The sequence below is a fragment of the Homalodisca vitripennis genome, chromosome 2 (assembly GCF_021130785.1).
Source record: "Homalodisca vitripennis isolate AUS2020 chromosome 2, UT_GWSS_2.1, whole genome shotgun sequence".
Lineage (NCBI taxonomy): Eukaryota > Metazoa > Arthropoda > Insecta > Hemiptera > Cicadellidae > Homalodisca > Homalodisca vitripennis.
This window is the reverse complement of record NC_060208.1, coordinates 26750742-26771240: the sequence shown is the minus strand read 5'-3', so window position 1 is coordinate 26771240 and position 20499 is coordinate 26750742. Positions and strand designations below refer to the sequence as shown.

Genomic DNA, 20499 nt, shown 5'->3' with positions numbered 1-20499 from the left:
GCAACAGCGAAATGTTTCGTCTAAAAATGCGCGTTTTTAGAGATGTTTGCAATTTCTGTTTGCAACTCGTGTTTTTAACTCCGGTGTAAACGCGGCTTATAGAGACTTAACTCAACATTCCAACTGTACAGGGCTCTTCGTTTTCAAGATATCATGTTGACAAACAGATAGACAGACAGACAGAAATGAAATTTTTCCAGGCCTTTGAGTACTAAGCTTCGCTGAAGGTCAGCGAATAAACATCCCCCCACACGCAGTTCTAAATACGTTAATGACAGTATGTACTAAATAGGATTGTACTTACAGTAATTTATTACCAATAGATAATGATCACGCTGTTGTTACGTGTTTATTCCAAGAAAACAAGTTACAGAATCTGTCACGACTTATATAAAGTGGCGTATGTTGATTGCTAGGTGTGCTATTTTAATTGGTTTTGATAGCACGAAAACACAATTAATTTTGAGTCGTGTTTCGCTGTCTGGATACTTCTGGATAGCTATTGAAAGAGTATTAGCGGAGTTTGGGGCTATCGTGTGGACAAACAGATAAACAGACAAAAATAATGTGCTTCCAGCCCTGTCGAGTGATATAGCTTCGATAATGCTCAGAGTTACCCCAAATCTAGTTCCTGCAGACAGTAGAGGAATTATGCTAGTCTACTGACTGAGTAATAGTTTGAATGATGCTTAGCAAAATTCCATGGATAGACCTGCAACATCATTGAACTCATTCTTGTCTATTTAGAAATGGAGTTTCATACAAAAATTAAAGTAATGACATCTAGAACTCGTTCTAGTACAAATGACGTTTCATGCATAATTTTGTCATATCTCGACATATCTAGTCATATGATACAATCACATTCTATTTGTTCAATAAATTGTGTTTTATATCAGTATTTAAATAGTAAAATGCTATATGCCAAGTCACTATAAAATGATGTTGTTTGTGTTGGTATAGTTAGGCTACATGTGTTAATAAGTCACGTGTCTCTATGGGTTTATGGAGTTTGTTTACAAATTTATCTATTTTGCTATTTTATGGGAAACTCTATGGTGAATATGAATAAAAAACCATTAGTATTAACCAATAATCGTATTTATAGCCATCTATTTACATTGAAACCCTGATAAATAAGTGTGTAAAGCGAATCATTTATAGATTTGAGAAGAGTTCCATTTTATAATTAAATTTTTAACGTTATCCTCATGTTAAAAGCTGAAACTTAGATGCGTGACTAGCAGCTAACTACAGTTTCCTCTTAAAAGAGTTGTAATATTCCAAACAAAACATTTCAAAACTATAGAGTAATTGAAATAAATTAAACCAGTAAATTCAGATAAAAACGCTTTATTTGTACAGTACGTCACTTTAAAGCAATAAGAAAATAAACAGATTACATTTAAACAATTTATTACTTGTTTGTTGTAAATTTTCATTTCATTCTATAAGGTAAAGGTGATAAGAGAGAAATGGAGATTTATAGATTAAAACAAACCTGTTCAAATATTAAATGCGGAAATATTGGTTCTTAATAACTTTTAAAATTATGTACTTGATAGGATCATTAAAATGTAATTAATTATTAAAGTGTATTGTTTTAAATTACATTTAAAGTTATACAACACCACAATAATGCTTCCTTACTTAACCCTTAAATTTTATCAAATCCCTTGAAATGACAAAAAATATGAATAGTTTGAAAGACGAACACACAAACTTTAGGTATAAATTGTTGCACAATTTATAACTATTATCACGATTAATTTTTCGAAGTAGGGTTTCCTTTTGACTGTTGAAGTTAAAACCATTTACTGCTTTTTCTCCTCAACCAGTTATAAATAGCAACAAAACAACTTATCTATATGAGAGGAGAGATGACATGAGTATAAACATTACTTTGTAAGTTCATAATAAGAGAATAGTTATTTAAAACATTAAAAATACTAATAGAAACCAAAATATTCACTGGAAACAAAGTGTTTATGAAAACCCTAAAAAAGATATGAAAAATATATTTAGGTGTTGCTCATTGTTACTTCCACTTCCGGACGACTATGCGTATAAAGACCACTCCACACTGCACTTGGCTAGCGTTGCTGAATGAGTGTTATGCTTGCCTAGCGTCTGGCCATTCCACACAGCTACAATTTTTTCGATGATATCGCAGCTTGTTTGTATGGTCACTATTCAGTAGTACTCAGTTCTAGGGGAGTCCCAAAGCACTGGACGTACTTCTTGATTAGAAGTTTCATTTTTCATATACCTTAACGATTCATAGCACCACTCACTTGTAAGCACAAAAACAAACTCAAGCACACAACAAAGAGCAGTGCTGAAGCAAAAGCAAGCCATTCGGGTAATTGCACAGTTGAAGTTCAGAGAAAATTGCAAGAAAGCCTTCAAGTTACAATAATTAACTCTGCTTAGTCTGTACATTTTGGAACCAACAGTATTTTGTCCGCCTGAATGTGCCGTAACAAGGGGCTGAGACATACATGGATATGAGACTAGAGGCAGAGACACCTACCGAACTGAGAGACACAGGACGGGAATTTAACGAAGTCAACCTTCACTGGTAAGAATTCGTTTTATCAACAAGATGCCAAATTCAATAAAGAATGCCACAATGTACAAGGCTTTAAAACTCGGCTGAAGAGCTTTTTATCTTCACAAGCATTTGACAGTTCTGAAGAGTTTATCGCATATGACTGTAATACCGCACAATCAGTAGTCTGACAAGCTGCGCTAAAAGTGGGAATGTTGGCAGGAATGAGTGGGGTATGAGAGCATACATTGTAAACATACACTGGTGCTTTAATGTTGAGCGTTTGTTAAAAGTTTAAATAAATAATTTAAACAATTGATATGCATTATCAAATGTCGAATGTGTACTTTGTTATTGGAAAACGTCTGTTGAACCATACCTTTCTTCTTTGTATTTATTATTTTTATTAGGATATAAAGCTCCCGTCTGTAATCGTTTGACCATATTACTTCAGGATAGACTCTGGTAATTAATTTTTTGCGCGTGGAAATTCCACGCTTAAACTAAGATTTTAACCCGGACTCCTGAGATGGTAAGCTGAGTCGCTAACCTTTCAAGTACAATAGTTGGTTTTTGGTTCAAGCAAAGTACCACAGACATGATTCCAAACTTGTGTTATTAAAGCTGCCTCCGATTAACTAAAGCTGTTTTAACTCTATTTCATCTAACCTAACTCAAATTAATCCTACTAATCTATTTAGAGCCTTTGTTGCTTATGTCGGTTTTTTATCTTAGATTATTGAAGTAGGATCATTATAAAAAGAAGTATGAAACAGGTAACTCCGTGTTTAATTATTACAAGAAAACAACAATTTAAAGATTTTAGCTTGTGAGTTTGCTACACTGTTGTTGAAATTTCTCTCTATATTCGCGAAACAAGTTTTATTGCATGTATCAAAAAGATTAGTCTAAAATTTTTATTGTTAGACCGACAGTACAAAATGGATGAAATACTTTTATTTATATTGACTAAGTTGACACCATCTAGTACTTCATTTTACTTAAGAATCCAAAACAAAATATTTTAATATAATAACCTAAATACATATCACTTTTACAAGGCTGCAAAATTGGCTCCAATATAAAACATAACCAAATAAGTTTGAATGGCCAATTTTTTATAATCACTGTAATATTCAGATTATCTGCCAACGGAACCGGTTTGCCTAATCACCATTAGAGGAGATCGTTAACATGTGCTAAAAGATAAGTGCCTCCGTGGGCTGCCACAAACTGAATCAGTTGCGCAGACTTTCAGTATAACAGTGGAATTTACTATACACATGCCAAATATACCAACAAACTAAAACAAATACAATTAACAGAAAACACACAACAGATTTAATTGCACAGCGCTGAAGAATAATACTCACTCCACACTGCACTAAGTTATGTTTTCATGCCAGTTGTATTTTTATGTTTATTATTTACATTTCAGTCAGCTGTTTATGGCTGGGAGAAATATAAACAGCAGTGGGCCAAGTATAACACTTTGTGGCAGTCCATATTTTTCACCTCTCCAATTCGATGAATGTTTTGTCTATAAATACTCAATATTGTCTTTCTCAGAACTGAAATTCTATACAGATGAAATAACTAAATGAAATTACAAATTTTCTAATTTATACATTAGCAAGTTGTGTTTTAGCACTCTTTCGAAACTATAATAAACTTCAAATAGCAAACTGCTTACAATTTATGGAAGTCGTATGTCCTCTGTTGTTCAAAGTATGGTAATATTGGTATTACTATGCTACAGGAATGTAGGTTTTAATTGATGATCGTTCCATAATATCGAACAAATTTAGTTATTTGATCGCAACAGGTTACTGTATTTCAAGACCTTTGGAAACATCCGTGAATAAACTAATTGGTCTGTAGTGATAGATTATAAATATTGAGGGTGAAATACAGTTTGGAAAACATTAATTGAAATTTAAATTAATGCAGAAAGAGTCGTAAACAATATTTTGTCACTATATACACATATTTATACAATACCTTATCAATATATATTTATATATCTTATCGTTATGATAATATTAAAATTACATTGTTTTCAGACTACTCGTCCTATAGCTGTGAAATGGTTATCTATTTACCTCTGCTTTTTATGTTTATTATTCATTTCGTGTAAAAAATGTGATATTGTAATGTTTTTACTGTTATATGCCTTACTTATAACTCGCTTAAATATGTTCCATTAAAACCATATAATATTGAAATCACAAGTCAGTATTTGTATTTTGTATTTTATTAATTGGTCCGAGGAAACATTGGACTAATTTCACCAGCAAGTGTTCTTAATTAATTACAATAGTTCCAAAGAGTAGGACGATTACTTGGACTTGCTTGAATTTGGTTAAACGGAAAACACAACTATTACCGTACTCACGAACACGTGCCCCTGCAAATAGTAAGTGTATGTTTCAGTTAATTTTAAACTAATCAAATTGTAATTTATAATACAAAGAAAACAGATTGAATTCACGTTGCATATTATGTTTTTTAAATGGTTGTAAAATAATATCTCACTGGCTGTAGTATTCATAAGTCATAGCTATTTCATTTCAACATATATTCAAAATATCCTTTGATGAAAATTCGATACATCGCAACCATATAAATTATATGCAGGAAAAAGGTAAACAACGCCATTTCGATGCAAATCAGCTATACGTTATGTCTTAATGCATCACAGTTTAATGCCAATAGGGTATTAGCGATCGATAATCTTGATTGTGTCCTAAAAAACCATGTTGAACTTCAAACATCTTTATGACTTTTTTGCATGTAGGATACAGGAAGATTTCTTATCTTAAAGATATAAATAATGCGTATCAAGCCACTCTCAAGATTTATTTCAATAATTGTATTGGTTATTCAGAGAAATCAAAAATTATTATTGTTTTTATTTAACTAGTGTAAAAATCTACAAAATGAATCAAAAACAACACTGTCAAAAAACTCCAAATAATCTGTATATGTATTATAGCTTTAAAATTACACATCTATGAGAACTTTACGAAAAATAAGTATATTTTATGTATCTGTATCTTGGAGTAATGTTATGTAATTTTATGTATGGAGTAAATCTAAAAACCCGTTTAATTACAGTGTGAAGGCACTTTTTATTGTTTTATAATACAATATTTTTTATAATGTATGGAAAATCAGTTCAAGATACCAAAGGGTGCAAAATAAACAAGAAAGACCAATCATGTTCAATTAATATACACATACAAATCACAGATCTTAGAGCATTTAAAAGTGTCTGATTTTTAGGGTGGCAATAGTTTTGTGACGTTCCTTAAAAAAACACGTACCTGATGCAAAGAGACTGAATGCATAGAGTATAAATATTACGACCTCTCTCATAATCATAAAATACACTATATCTAGCGGTTATAAATGTGTATATTTGTTTAGTAATCATGTCAATTTTATTTTGGATTAAAGCACAATTACAGTGCCTCCGTTACTATGTGGTATACTCACTCTTGTGAAACGTGTATTATAATATCTTTTAACAGCCATTTATCTTCATCAATTTGGTGTGGGAGGGATTCCTTCAACCGATTTTCATCCTTTTATTGAGAATTGAAGCAGATTGTCATGAAGGGTGGTGGGGGGAGGGGGAAATTACTATGGCGAGGTCAGGAGTTAGGAACAAGACATATTCGTCGCATTTTGGTTTTGGTAGGCGACACCTTGACGAATTATCTGCCATAATCACATTCCTAAAAACATAACTAATTCGAGTAAATAACTAACTGAGTTGGGCTTTGCGTTTTTAATGACTAGTGCAATCAATCATCGAGGCAATGAATCAGGTCGGCCTTCTCCCTTTGCCCACTGGCTCATTCTCTCCTAAGCTCCCCACAGTACCTCGTCTCGGCAGTGCAGCCTCTCAGCTTCTTAAGTGGTCCTGACTGTCGTCCAAGCATCTGCATCACAGTTTCAATACTGAGTTTAGCGCTCATTTCCATGACGTAATTGCACATTAGAGTGGTTTGCATTTGGTGGGGCTACTCCAAAGCTATAAAATAGACGCTTTTTAGAAATTTGCAGTGTATTTTTGAATGCTTTTAATGGCCCCTCTCACAATGTTATATTGAATGAACCCAAAATAAAATATTGGTATCATAAGAAAGTGGACGAAGAGTTTGTTATAAATCAATGCAATATATGTAGCGGCCCTCGTAACTTTCCGCAACTTAATACATGCCTCGTAATCTCTTCAGTGATCCAAGTTACATAAATGGACTTTTTGATCCTTTTGCAACAGAGCTATGTAATACTGTAAGATAAACGTGTAGTATAACGTTTATCTTTCACGCTTCCCCTACATTTCCAAACACACTGATCTCTCGCTTGATGAACAAGGCCCATTTTCCAAACGATAGAGCACGACGATATTTGGGGACTAGCTATCTCGAAGTCTGTGTTTCCCCCTGTTTATTACAGGGAAAGAGTCCTGCTTGTTGTTTGGGTCGTGCTACTCCAAGTCCTCAAGGTATTTCGGGTCAATGAATACGTCCATGAAAACGTATATTCATTAAATTACAAGACCTTTTAGGAACCTCGCCATATTCCCACTCTATTCCCTATTTAGCATATTTGCTGCCCAAATCTTACAGCTTATGTAGATCGTAACACCACGAGTTGCCACAGGTTGTTTTAGATCAGGATACTTAAAAAATGCTGTGATTCCTACACCTTTTTTGCCCCTTCAGAAGTTTTTTTCCCCAAAATGTGAGCTTGGTGTCAAACTTTACGCTGAGTTATTATATAAGCTTAGTCTCCCTATCTTCCCGGCTATGAGCCCTCTGGATGACGATATCATTACTTTGCATAGTAGGAATTGGTGCATTCTCCACTGCGATTTCTAAATTATAGCTCTCTGAGCTGGATTGATCACCTGCAGCGAGTCGTTAGAGAGCTCCCGCGGCAATAACTGCATCGTTATAATTGTCGTTTCAAACGAGAAAGTTCCCTTCAGGCATTTATTTATATGCAGCATTCCAAATGATCGGTAAAATGATCTAGCTCTGAGTTATACACGCCGTAATTCATATCACTATGTTATATATAACAGCACTTCTTATATGTTAGCCTGGAGTAGTTATGAGGGATCCTCAGTAGTTAAACGAGGTACTGGCTCCGTAGGACGGTAACATGTCATTCCATATGTGGGAGAAATTAGCTCATATTATATAAGGTATGTGTGACTGCTCCCTCATTGGTAGTATTGCTATTATTGATCATAGTACCAGCTTGCATATCTTATTGATAACAAGACAGCCCACAACTAGCCTTAGTTGCTTCTGTTCTCTTTTGCTTCAAAAGCCACTACAGTTTACTTGCCGCGAGGAAGGATTACAGATAAGTTTGTCTTCATAGAGGGTTTTGGAAGAATGTCTTGCTCTTGCTGATCTGGTCGAGGTGTTTTATTGCTTCAACGATGCTCACCCAAATTCCATGGATAGACATGCACCATCGTTGAACTCATTCTTGTCTACCTAGAAATGGAGTTCGATATAACAATTGACATAGGTCAGTTCGTTTATATATATCGTCCGGACAGTCAGAAAGACAGCAATGAGCTTTTTCCAGCCCCTCAAATAATGGGCTTCGCTAACGCTCAGCCATACAAACAAAGCAAAGATCTCAGGGATATACGCAAATTCCGATCGTGAAATCTAAACTTTCTGAAGGGAAATGAGGCTGAGATAATCGACGAAATGTACTACAATTTACACCAGCCTAATCTCCAAGCCACCTAGATGGTAAGAGAGTGAATAAGCACACATAACAGCTCAAATACAATCATTAAACGATCAACCGCCAGTTTCCTCCTCTCCTCGTCTGGGCTGGCAATAACGAGGCAGCGGCACCTGGCGTGGCGGCCGCTGCATCGAACGCTGAGCAGGTCTTTGCGAAATCCCCCGACTCCCGCAATCCCACCGTGCGTACTCGCTTCTTGACGTCAGAGTATGTCCCCCCGCGGGATATAATCGAGCGTCCGACCCCTTCGTGGTCATTCGACGTCTGTGCTCTTCGGGGTTTAGTGTTAGTGTTGTCTGCTGCCAACGTACCGGATCTCGCTGAAGAGGTTAGTGAAGTATCGTTTTAACAGTCCTACCAACTTAGTTATATTGTATTGTTCTCAACTGGTTAATTTAGCGCATCAAATATATCTCAATTGTTATGGTTAATAATATTTGTCTATATTGAAATTAAATGTTTTGAACTTCCTACGGTAGCAAAATTCGTAAACAAACAACTATATTGAAAATGTGTACCAAACAGATAGCTTCTGCAGTCATGTCATTAATATTTTATAGTTATAATCTACTTTGACTATTTTCGAATCCAAAGTCAATTAAGATCTTAGTTTTGTGAGATTAAATGCTACTATAAAATGGAAAACATATAGGGGTTTAACTAAATAAAAACAGCAAAGAAACTTTTTAAGAAATTTAATTAAAATTTTTGTAATCCAAAACTATTAATGTTTTATGTAACATTTTTTAAATTTAGATTGAGGCACAGATTATCATGGATTATTTTTAAAATAAGTGTTTGTGTTGCTTCACTTTTAACAAATAATACGTTTCGTTCATCCTTTTGGTAAGTAGAAGATACATTATAGAAAAATGGTTATATACATTTTTTACCATTATACCCCATATGGAATTGAACCCTTGCAGTAATAGCTAAGCCCGGGGAGATAAAATAAGTACCGATCATAACCTCTGAACAAACGTTCAGCGATTTCTTGTAATATAAATTTTATACTAGTGCCTGAAAGAAACATTTCTAGACACCACAACTTTCAAGCAATTTTTTCATCTTTGGTGAATATTTTATTTTTGAATTATCTTGAATAATTAACAGGTCATTCATTAGCTGGCCAAATCCGACTTTTAGTTTGTATGGGTTTATAGGGGTTATTAAAAAAACTTCACTATTGGGATTTGTTTTTGTTTGAAACATTTCTTACACTCTTCTAAAGTAGAGCAACCATAACCGTTTTAGATTTTCATTTTCTCTCTATAGGGTACCTTAAAAGGAATTTAGATTGAATACTAAATTGGTAAACTTGAATTCTATAACGTCCATATTAGGACTGTTGGTCTTTACATTTTATTCTCTTTAATAAATCGTAACGAAAACGTCTGTTTTATAAGTAAAAAAAAACTAATTACTTTAGGTTTTAAAAATACGGTGGAAACTTTAATTCCAGCTCTACTTACGCCATTAAATGCGACATGTAGCGATGATTAATTGAATTTACTGTAATGTCACTTAGTTAACGAGCATGTTTTATTCCGTTAGAATATTGAAGACAATATCAACAATTTGAACGTGGGAAAGATAAACAAGAATTCATACGAACTGTCTTCTAAAACTTTTTTAAATATTACAGAACATTTCTTTACCGTTACAAAAAAATCCCCCTTTAAATCCCAAAGAATCGGATTATACTGGTTTAAACCGGTTCGCAAATAACAACCTAACATAATTATTGTTTACTGGTTTGGTCAGATGAGGTTATGTACTCAATTATACCTGTATGGAGGAGAAATGAACGCGCGGGATTCCCCGAGTCCCCCCCCCCCCACCACAATCACAAATCCGTGCACTTCTCGCGGTCTCTATTCGAAAGTTATGTTAATTATACGGCATCAAACACCTGTATTTCTCTGACTGTGTTGGGTTTACCCAGTCCTGGATTTTTTTATTGCCGATGACTTGTTTCCATTAACGTAAAAGGCTTTTCACGATGTAGGTGAATCATAACAATGTCCATAATTTTACAGTTCTCAGCAACTTTTCTGAGGTAATATTAATCCACGTGGTATTCCGATGCGCCGCATCCCCGAAAGATAATAATAACTCTGTTGCTGAGCACTAACTGAAAACCCCACAAAAATAGACAAGTGCCATAAATTTAAGGTAATAAAATTGAGACCATTTAATGTCTGTATATTAAACTAAGCTTTAAAATACTCGTAATGAAATTGAAAATCCATAAAACCAATGATTATTAATGTTTTGATTCTTTAAGAATTTCAACATTTTGTAATTTCTAATTATTTCGATACTTTTAATGCAAACTTTGTTTATAACAGCTAAGCAGTTTTGGATTCAAATGATTTTGTTGCAAACATATAAATTTATTCCTCGAATTTTAATGAACATCCTTTTCTTAATTGTTGCACGCTTAAAAATAATGTAAGCGTTAAAGTAACAAGTGAACGGAAAGCGAAGCGGGCAGGAGTGTTTCCTAATGTTGTCTAATGTTTTATACTCTGATCTAAAAACCAACACGGATTTCGTATTGGTAGGGATACCAATGATCCCTCTACTGATTAAAAAATCAATTAACATTTAATTGAGTAACTCGGCAGCAGATTAATTAACTAACTGTCGTATGATAACTCCTCTTTATAGTACTACAAGAATTTCTACTTAATTTTGATTTAGCTTAGTATTAAAACTGGTAGACTGGCAAAACACATGTTTGTATACGGTGAAGACACATCTTTAAGACAATTATTTTTTATGTTTACGAACTAAAATCAATTTCCATAGAAAAATAAATTGATTTACCGAATTTATATTTTAATAAAAAGAAAGGGAATTCTGGGCAAATATTTAAATGCATGCGTCTAATGTATCCCGTTTTTTCGTCGTTGAAAATATTACGAATACCCGTACAGGTCCTCCTGTATATATCAGAGGTTTTCGGCCCGGTATTTGCAGAGTAAATAATTTGTATTCTTTTACTCCTACATCAATATTTTTGTTTTGTTTGTAATAGCTGAACATGCGTGAAATGCACAGTATTCTGAAATACTATAGCTATTGGTAAAACCCTATGCCAAAGACATTTATAATTAATTGTCCTTAGCTGTTTTATGGGAGTTACTGGACCCTTCTTTTTAATAAAGCGCTGATTTAACATAATTTTCCAAGAATGTTGATGTGATAATTTTTATTTATTTACTACTTTTCTGGTTACTGAAGGGCTACTCACTCCCATTCGAAGGGCGACTTTTACATTGAACTAGTAAGTTATAAAATTCATATTGTCACTAAGCAAATTCCCCAAATTCCCTCTGTTGTGAGCCCATTTCTAAATTTACACACCGTACCGTTTCATATCTTGCACTATATTGTTTTATTCCTCGAAATTTTATGATTATCTTCTAAAATTTACTCTCATTCAAATGTTTTTACATAAATTTTTACAAAATTTTTATCATCACATTTTTCAATGGCATTCCATTTCCACATTCCCAATAAGTGTTAAATACTCTCTACTCCCGAGGCATTCTGATTTTCCCTTGGGCTGTTTCAGATGGATGTCATCAACTCCACAGTTTCGACCCTGACCTCAGGTCACTCCCACTTCGGTCTGGTCGAGTACTCCATTTTCGCCAGCCTGCTGGCCCTCTCCGCCCTCATCGGTCTGTACATCGGCTGCTTCCAGCGGCAGAACACGGTCTCAGACTACCTCCTGGGAGGCAAGAAGATGGGGATCATACCAGTCGCCTTGTCAAACGTCGCAAGGTAAGTGTCTTCAACTTTGATTACGATAAATTGAGATGTTCCAAAAACATTTAAGAACATAATGTTAAAATTCCCCATGTTTTATCACGATATTCTCTCATGTTTCAGCCATGTATCAGGAATCACTTTGCTAGGAGTTCCTGCCGAGATATACCTCTTTGGCACCCAGTATTACGTCATAGCCTTCAGCATAATAGGAGTCACCTTTATGATAATCTATTGCTACCTCCCAGTATTTCATCCGCTGCAACTCAATTCTGCCTTTCAGGTAAATTGAATTCATAGCTTTTTATTACAATTTGTCTGTGTATTTTTATTTGCTTTGGAAAGTATGCTATTGTTTATCAAACATATATTCAAGCTTAACATGATAATTATGAAACTATAAACTGTAGCAAAAGTATCTCACTAGTTTTTTTTTTTTTTTTTTTTAGTCACGAAGGGCTGTTATGGCCAATATTAAATGCACTGATTATTTTTAAGGTTAAGCTAGTGTAAAGATCATGTCTGCCTTAAACTGATCCAATTGTTCGTATTGCAGTACCTAGAAATGAGGTTTAACTCCAAAGTCCGCACACTGGGGTCCTTCATATTCGCCGTATCCTTGGTAAGCAAGTACTCTATTAAAATTTTTATGAAAATTAGCTTAGAAGTGAATTTGACTTTATTGACTCTGAGGTTCAGTCGACCACCAAAACGAGAAATTCATGAACTTTACTTGGATCGAACTTTATAAATTCACTTTTACTACAGGATATTAATAAAGTCCGATCCTTCGTATAGGTTTTGCAAGTATCCTTTTCCAGTGGTATGCTAGTAAGATAAAGTATAATCGTTTTCAAACATTTTGAACTATTTAAAAAATGAAAAGTTTTGTTTGAAATCTAACACAACTCTCTTTTTTAGTCCCTTATTTTAATAAATTTAAAAACAAACACAAACTGTGACTATTATTAAAAATAGTTAGTCTTCTCTTGTAAGGAACGGTGGCTAATCTAAATTTAAAATCCTTTACGCCACTTATTTCTTCTTAGACCTCACGTTCCTAGTGTTTGTGGTAGAGAGTTGAAACTTTGGTTTAATCAATGAATAAATATTTCTCTAGTAAGACACTGACACGCAGTTATTTGTAGTGAACGACCTTAGTATTGCACGGTTATCTAGTGTAAACTAGGGTCTAGCTGCAATAACAAGATAGGAAATACCGTAACACCAAAGTTACTCGAGATAAAACTACGCATTAGTGTCCATATGAGAAATCGATTTTCATTAATCTAACCCATTTATTGACTATCGAGAGACAAACAAATGAAACTAAATATGATAAATACGAAAAGAGCAAATGATTTAATGGTGTATAGGCGTCATTTTTTAATTGCCACCATTTTTGTTAGCTTCCAACATTGTCTTTTAGAGAGAGCTCTTGAAAACAAGGCGTCATTTAAAAACGTAAATTTTGAGTTCACACCAAAATTCATAATTTTGCCGGAACACAAAATTTTGAAATGTTTCAATTTATAGCATTAATTAAAGAATATTTATTTCGTTTAACATGGTAAACATCATAATAGGATTCAGTCTATTTACACACAAAAAACAAATATTTTATATTAGAGGTACAACGCTTTTTCACCTTAAACAGACTGAGAATTGGTCAATCTGAACTTATACGTCCCAATCGCAAACTTAAATTAGTAAGCCAACCGATTACCCTGATGATGCATAATGTCCTAACAATGGTAGTACTAGGTCCGGCCATCGGATACTCACCTCACGGGTATTTTAACCCATACCAATATTGTCAAACCTGCCTTTTATTGTTGATGCTGTATAAAGAAATAAAAGAGTTATAAATGCAAATTTTAGACATTTAATGGCCTATAAAACTTGAGAGTCCAAGGCCAACTGGTCATTCAGCAATTCATATCCCTACCATCAGCCATTTCCGTTCCTGCAATGAAAATCTGGATATAAATCACAAAGCGTACATCATTAAAATAAACAATGTAATTTTAATTTCGCATTAATGTCACAACATTAATTAATAAATGGTAAATTCTGTCTTTATTGGATTTTATTTGATCTAATCCTTTGTGTCCTATATTTATGTTTGAATACAATTAATATTACTTATTATTTGACGATTAAATTTACACTTTCTTTTTTGTTCCAGATTGTCTACATACCAATAGTGATTTACGTTCCATCCCTAGCGTTTAACCAAGGTATGTGTTATCAGTAGTAATTTAACAGGTTTTTGTAAAATTGATATAAATGTTTGTGACTTTTTCTATTATAAAGTATTACTAGTTTTATTGTAAATTTATGTAGTCAATTTTAATTCCGAAGCAAAGTGTAATAAGGTGATTGGTTGAAACTTCATATCACCAAACTTTGTATTCCCGGAAATGCTTTCGTGCCAAAAGCTTTCTTAGCAAACTTGGTTTACAAAAACAATCACTGCCGCACAAAATAATCTAAGATATAGAGTTTCTGAACTGAACAGGTATTTTATTCTTACTTCTTTTCTTTTTCCAGTTACTGGAGCCTCGGTCCACGTGATAGCCCCCATCATTTGTATCGTCTGCATTTTCTATACAACTCTGGTAAGTTTCATTAGTTTAGAAATAGGTGTAAGTGATAAATCCCCAATAGGGTTTACTTCCGGCTGGTGTATACCTTCCATTTGAACTCACACTGGGCACAGCAAAAATCAATGTGTCACTTAAATCTGGGCAACCTTATGGACATCCAGGAGTGGCACATCACTAGCCGCAAATGTCGAGAATCCGGGGCACAAGTGAAATTCGATAGGTCTACTGCGGAAGATGACTTTTGGAGTTGGTAGGGTTCGTTCCCTAAGAGCCACCCCCTGCTTGCTTTGACTAGGGAGGCTGGTTCAGAGCTGGCTTTCCCTTCTTCAGAGAGGACATGACTTGAGATTAGTTACATAAATTTGTCCTCGTGAATCGATAGGTTGTGGCTCCTACCCTCAACCTTACCCATCCAGAATATCCTATGACTCAGGAAGCAGAGCAAAGGTCCTTATAGGACTAGGTGCAATTTTCTAAGCTTCTTGTTCTAAGAGAACAAAAAAAGTGCTAAATCTAGCAGGAGGGTTCGTTTGCTTATACATTCCAGTTAACCTACACTGGGTGCAAAAACGCCATCGATATCCAGGAGCGGAACATCACTAACTCTAAATAAATAAAAATGTACCTACAGATATTGGAGCAAAAGGGTGAATCTATAGGTCTAATCTAGAGTGGAGGGTGATTGTTCGTGTGGAACTCCCTCAGTATTAAAGGCTTTTGCTAGTCTAAACATGTGAGTCCCCTATCCGCTTTGACTGGAAGGGCATGTAACAGAGTTTGCCTCTCCTTCTTCCAAGGTGACATCACTGAGATATAAATCAATCCTCATGGGATTTTGACAGGATTCGACTCCTACCACCAACCTTACCCATTCTGAAAATCCTATCATTCAAGCAAGCGCAGAGGTACTTTTAGGGTGCAGTGAGGAGTTTCTTCAGCGTTCTAAGTGAACAAAAGGTGCTAAATCATTCCAAAAGCTACACACAAACCAAAGACAGGAATCAGATTCACAGATCCCACAATCCGTGAACTTATTTTATAAGTTGTCTTGGACTCGTAATTCAACTTTACAATATTATATTTAGACTTTTAAGTATACAGTTTTCAGAGTTTTTCCAAACAATGTTATCTCTCTATTTCATAATGCCCTTTATAATTCATTCTCTGTTTCTGCAGGGAGGCCTTAAAGCGGTTGTATGGACAGATGCTCTTCAGAGTGTCTTCATTGCGGTGTCCATAATCTCTGTCACCATCCTCGGCGTCCGGGACGTTGGCGGCTTCAATGAGGTCTTCAGAATTGCAGAAGCAGGCCACAGGTTGGAGCTGTTCAAGTAAGTGAAGATCGACAACTGTACTACCGCTTGTTAGGTATATGAAAATCCATCTCAGCTCTAAGGGAGATTCTGCTTTTTTCCTCAACCTTCAGAAACCTTCATTCTTTTTGAAGTGCCATTCATTTGCATCACAAAATCAGGCTACCCATTATATAATTTAAATTTCAGCATATAATTTAAGACACAAGTAGATAGTGCTCTCTTGAGTATTCTTTCAAGCACATTCTACTTTGGCAAAGTTCCTGAATATGATGAATATGTACAAAATAATCAACTTCATTACCGCTATTAGTATCACAAATTCGACTAAAATACTACATTTGTTGTATCAATTTAAATTCTAATCTCTACAGAAGACATTATTTATTATAATTGTTACAGTCTCTGTGTAAGAAGAGATAATAAGTTTTTGATAAAGGGTCATTAATTTCATTCGTCTATTTCAGCTTCAACCCCGACCCTCTTGCTCGCAACACCTTCTGGACCGTCTTCGCTGGCACTCACTTCTTTTGGCTCTCGAACTTTGCCGTCAACCCCGGTGCCACCCAGAAGTTCATCTGTGTACCTACCCTTAGAGGCGCCAAGATGTAAGTAACCTCTATTAGGTCTATCTGATAAAACCTTTAGAAGTTGAACAATACGAGTATAGTTTGGTCTTAGACAGGCGTTAAGGCAACTTCAGCATTTAGTCCTTCATGATTTCTTCATGAATTTTAAATCTAAACCCATTTTGTTCCATATTTCTTGAAAATATATAACGGTACTTTGTAATATTCCAGAGTCATGATGATCACCTGTGTCTGCATTATTGGCGTCACGAGCTTGACCTCTTTCATTGGCCTTCTGATGTACGCTAAGTACCACGATTGCGATCCCATCACTTCCAAGGTACATTAGAAAGTTCAAGACACATTCTTTCTTTTATCTGTACTCAGATCATGTTTAAGTACATGCAATTACGATGAGAAAGTCTGGTAATCCCATGGGATATATGTATTTCCAAGGTACATTAGAAAGTCCAAGACATTCTCTTTCTTTTATCTGTACTCAGATCATGTTTAAGTACATGCAATTACGATGAGAAAGTTTAGTAACCCCATGGGATATGTGTACTAAACATTATGATACATTATATTCAATAAAAAAGTCTGGTAATCCCATTGGATATATGTTCTGAACATTATAATACAGTACTAGCTGTTTCCCGCGGCTTCGCACGCGTCTCTTAAGCTTTGCCCGTATATTTCTTTGCCTTCAAATAGTGTTTGGATATTTTAATATACGTAACTACTGTGTTGTAATTGCAGTTTATAATGTGCAGGCGCTTTGATAACTTTTATATCTTGCAGTACAGCCTGGTGGTTAGTTACATCAATGGGCATTGCGTATAAACCTTCTACATAGAAAAATACAAATTTTCATAGTGATCGGTCCAATAGTTTCTGAGTCTATAAAGGACAAACACACAAACATTCATTTTTATATATTATGATTGCAGAAACAGTTTAAACAAAATTTGTCGTTTCTCTTAAGCTTACTCTATGCTTTAAAACTATAAGTGTAAAGAAATTTATATATAAATATATTTTTTGTCGCATTATATATGTTTACAAAGAACAGCTGATTAAAAATTTGAAAAGACTCTTTCACTTAATAACATATGTTTGCTGCAATGCATTTCTTACGGGTATTTCTGTAACCAGTGGGGCGGAATCCTGAATCGGGAAAGGGATAAAAAGTATCCTATAACCTTCTACAGATCAAGACGAACAAATTAAAAAAAAAATTAGGCGAATCCGTCCAGCCGTTTGTGAGTGATGCTGTTACACACGAACAGTTTCATTTTTATATATATAGATATACGAGCAATTACGATTAGAAAGTCTGGTAATCCCTTGGGATATATGTACTGAACATTATAATACAGTATATACGATAAGAAAGTCTGGTAATCTTATGGGATATATATTATGAACATTATAATACAGTATATACGATAAGAAAGTCCGGTAATCCCATAGGATATATGTACTGAACATTATAATACAGTATATACGATAAGAAAGTCTGGTAATCTTATGGGATATATATTATGAACATTATAATACAGTATATACGATAAGAAAGTCCGGTAATCCCATAGGATATATGTACTACTGAACATTATAATACAGTATATACGAGCAATTACGATTAGAAAGTCTGGTAATCCCTTGGGATATATGTACTGAACATTATAATACAGTATATACGATAAGAAAGTCTGGTAATCTTATGGGATATATATTATGAACATTATAATACAGTATATACGATAAGAAAGTCCGGTAATCCCATAGGATATATGTACTGAACATTATAATACAGTATATACGATAAGAAAGTCTGGTAATCTTATGGGATATATATTATGAACATTATAATACAGTATATACGATAAGAAAGTCCGGTAATCCCATAGGATATATGTACTGAACATTATAATACAGTATATACGAGTGGTACAGTATCACCCTCTGGAAACCAGGAGTTTAATTCTAAAATCTAGACTTTATTCAGCAAGGGAAGGATATATTGTCACCAAAACTTTGTATTCTAAGAAAGGAGGAAAAGAACGAAATATTACCAAAGTGTGCAGGGAAATACAACAAGATTATTGGGAATGATTTATTCTTGGGAAATTTTAAGAAAACCGTCTGAGATAACGTTTATTGTCTAGTGGCAGCAGTCTAACCATTATGGTGAATTATCAGACACGTACACACCTTCCTTTATTACCTCGTTAACAAATTACTTTTGGTTTAAAATTAAGATTAGAGTATTATGATATAGAATAACATTATTTATTTATTTCAGGTTATCGAGAAATCAGGCCAGATGTTGCCATACTACGTCATGGAGGTCGCCAAAAACGTTCCCGGGCTTTCTGGTCTGTTCATTTCTGGGGTGGTCAGCGCCGCCTTGAGGTAAGTTTCACGTAATTTTATATCAGTACTGAAAAAATGTAAACTAATTAGTAAAAGATAGTACAAGAGTAATGCAGAAATAATTTTTACACTTATCAAGTTTTCAAGAAGTCAGTATGTTATCAGGCCTATGTAAATCTGATAGTTATTTAATGTTGCTAAGTGTGAGACTAAATTTTGAACACTTGATAGCCTGTCCCTAAATCATTTAAGAACATATACCGGTACGTGTCAAAGCAAGCAAATTGTAGGATTATGTTGTGCAATGATGCTTCTTAAATAGTAAACAGAGTACAATTCTATACACTTTATAGCCCATTCCGAAATAATTTAAGAACATATACGTGTCAAAGTAAGAATAGGTATTTTAAGGTTATGTTGTTCAATGATAACACGAGAAGCATGCCTCTAAATAGTAATGAGAGTAAACTTCTGGACACTTTATAGCCTATTCCGAAATCATTTAAGTACATATACGTGTCAAAGCAAGCAAATTTTAGGGTTATGTTGTGCAATGATGCTTCTTAAATAGTAATGAGAGTACAATTCTGGACACTTTATAGCCCATTCCGAAATCATTTAAGAACATATACGTGTCAAAGCAAGCAAATTTTAAGGTTATGTTGTGCAATGATGCTTCTTAAATAGTAATGAGAGTACAATTCTAGACACTTTATAGCCCATTCCGAAATCATTTAAGTACATATACGTGTCAAAGCAAGCAAATTGTAGGGTTATGTTGTGCAATGATGCTTCTTAAATAGTAAACAGAGTACAATTCTAGACACTTTATAGCCCATTCCGAAATCATTTAAGAACATATACGTGTCAAAGTAAGCAAATTGTAGGGTTATGTTGTGCAATGATGCTTCTTAAATAGTAAACAGACTACAATTCTAGACACTTTATAGCCCATTCCGAAATCATTTAAGAACATATACGTGTCAAAGTAAGAATAGGTATTTTAAGGTTATGTTGTTCAATGATAACACGAGAAGCATGCCTCTAAATAGTAATGAGAGTAAACTTCTGGACACTTTATAGCCCATTCCGAAATCATTTAAGTACATATACGTGTCAAAACAAGAAAAGTTTAAGGTTATGTTGTTCAATGATAACACGAGAAGCATGCCTCTAAATAGTAATGAGAGTAAACTTCTGGACACTTTATAGCCTATTCCGAAATCATTTAAGTACATATACGTGTCAAAGTAAGAATAGGTATTTTAAGGTTATGTTGTTCAATGATAACACGAGAAGCATGCCTCTAAATAGTAATGAGAGTAAACTTCTGGACACTTTATAGCCTATTCCGAAATCATTTAAGTACATATACGTGTCAAAACAAGAAAATTTTAAGGTTATGTTGTTCAATGATAACACGAGAAGCATGCCTCTAAATAGTAATGAGAGTAAACTTCTGGACACTTTATAGCCCATTCCGAAATCATTTAAGTACATATACGTGTCAA

The 20499-nt window shown here is 34.4% G+C and overlaps 1 protein-coding gene across 2 annotated transcripts in view; it reads left to right on the top strand.

Annotated features, from left to right (window-relative positions):
* The window catches only part of LOC124353716 (sodium-coupled monocarboxylate transporter 2-like), a 34534-nt gene that overhangs the window by 8564 nt on the left and 5471 nt on the right, over positions 1 to 20499 (top strand). Inside the window, exons 1-10 of one of the 2 annotated variants that reach the window (XM_046803687.1) lie at positions 8473 to 8666; positions 11922 to 12133; positions 12242 to 12401; positions 12675 to 12740; positions 14307 to 14358; positions 14672 to 14739; positions 15904 to 16058; positions 16508 to 16648; positions 16841 to 16949; positions 18918 to 19027. In XM_046803687.1, the coding sequence (XP_046659643.1) occupies positions 11922 to 12133; positions 12242 to 12401; positions 12675 to 12740; positions 14307 to 14358; positions 14672 to 14739; positions 15904 to 16058; positions 16508 to 16648; positions 16841 to 16949; positions 18918 to 19027 (1073 nt within the window). In that variant the 5' untranslated portion in view covers positions 8473 to 8666. Of the gene's footprint in view, positions 1 to 8472; positions 8667 to 11921; positions 12134 to 12241; positions 12402 to 12674; positions 12741 to 14306; positions 14359 to 14671; positions 14740 to 15903; positions 16059 to 16507; positions 16649 to 16840; positions 16950 to 18917; positions 19028 to 20499 lie in introns of those variants that run through there. The other variant, XM_046803686.1, reaches the window with a different exon arrangement.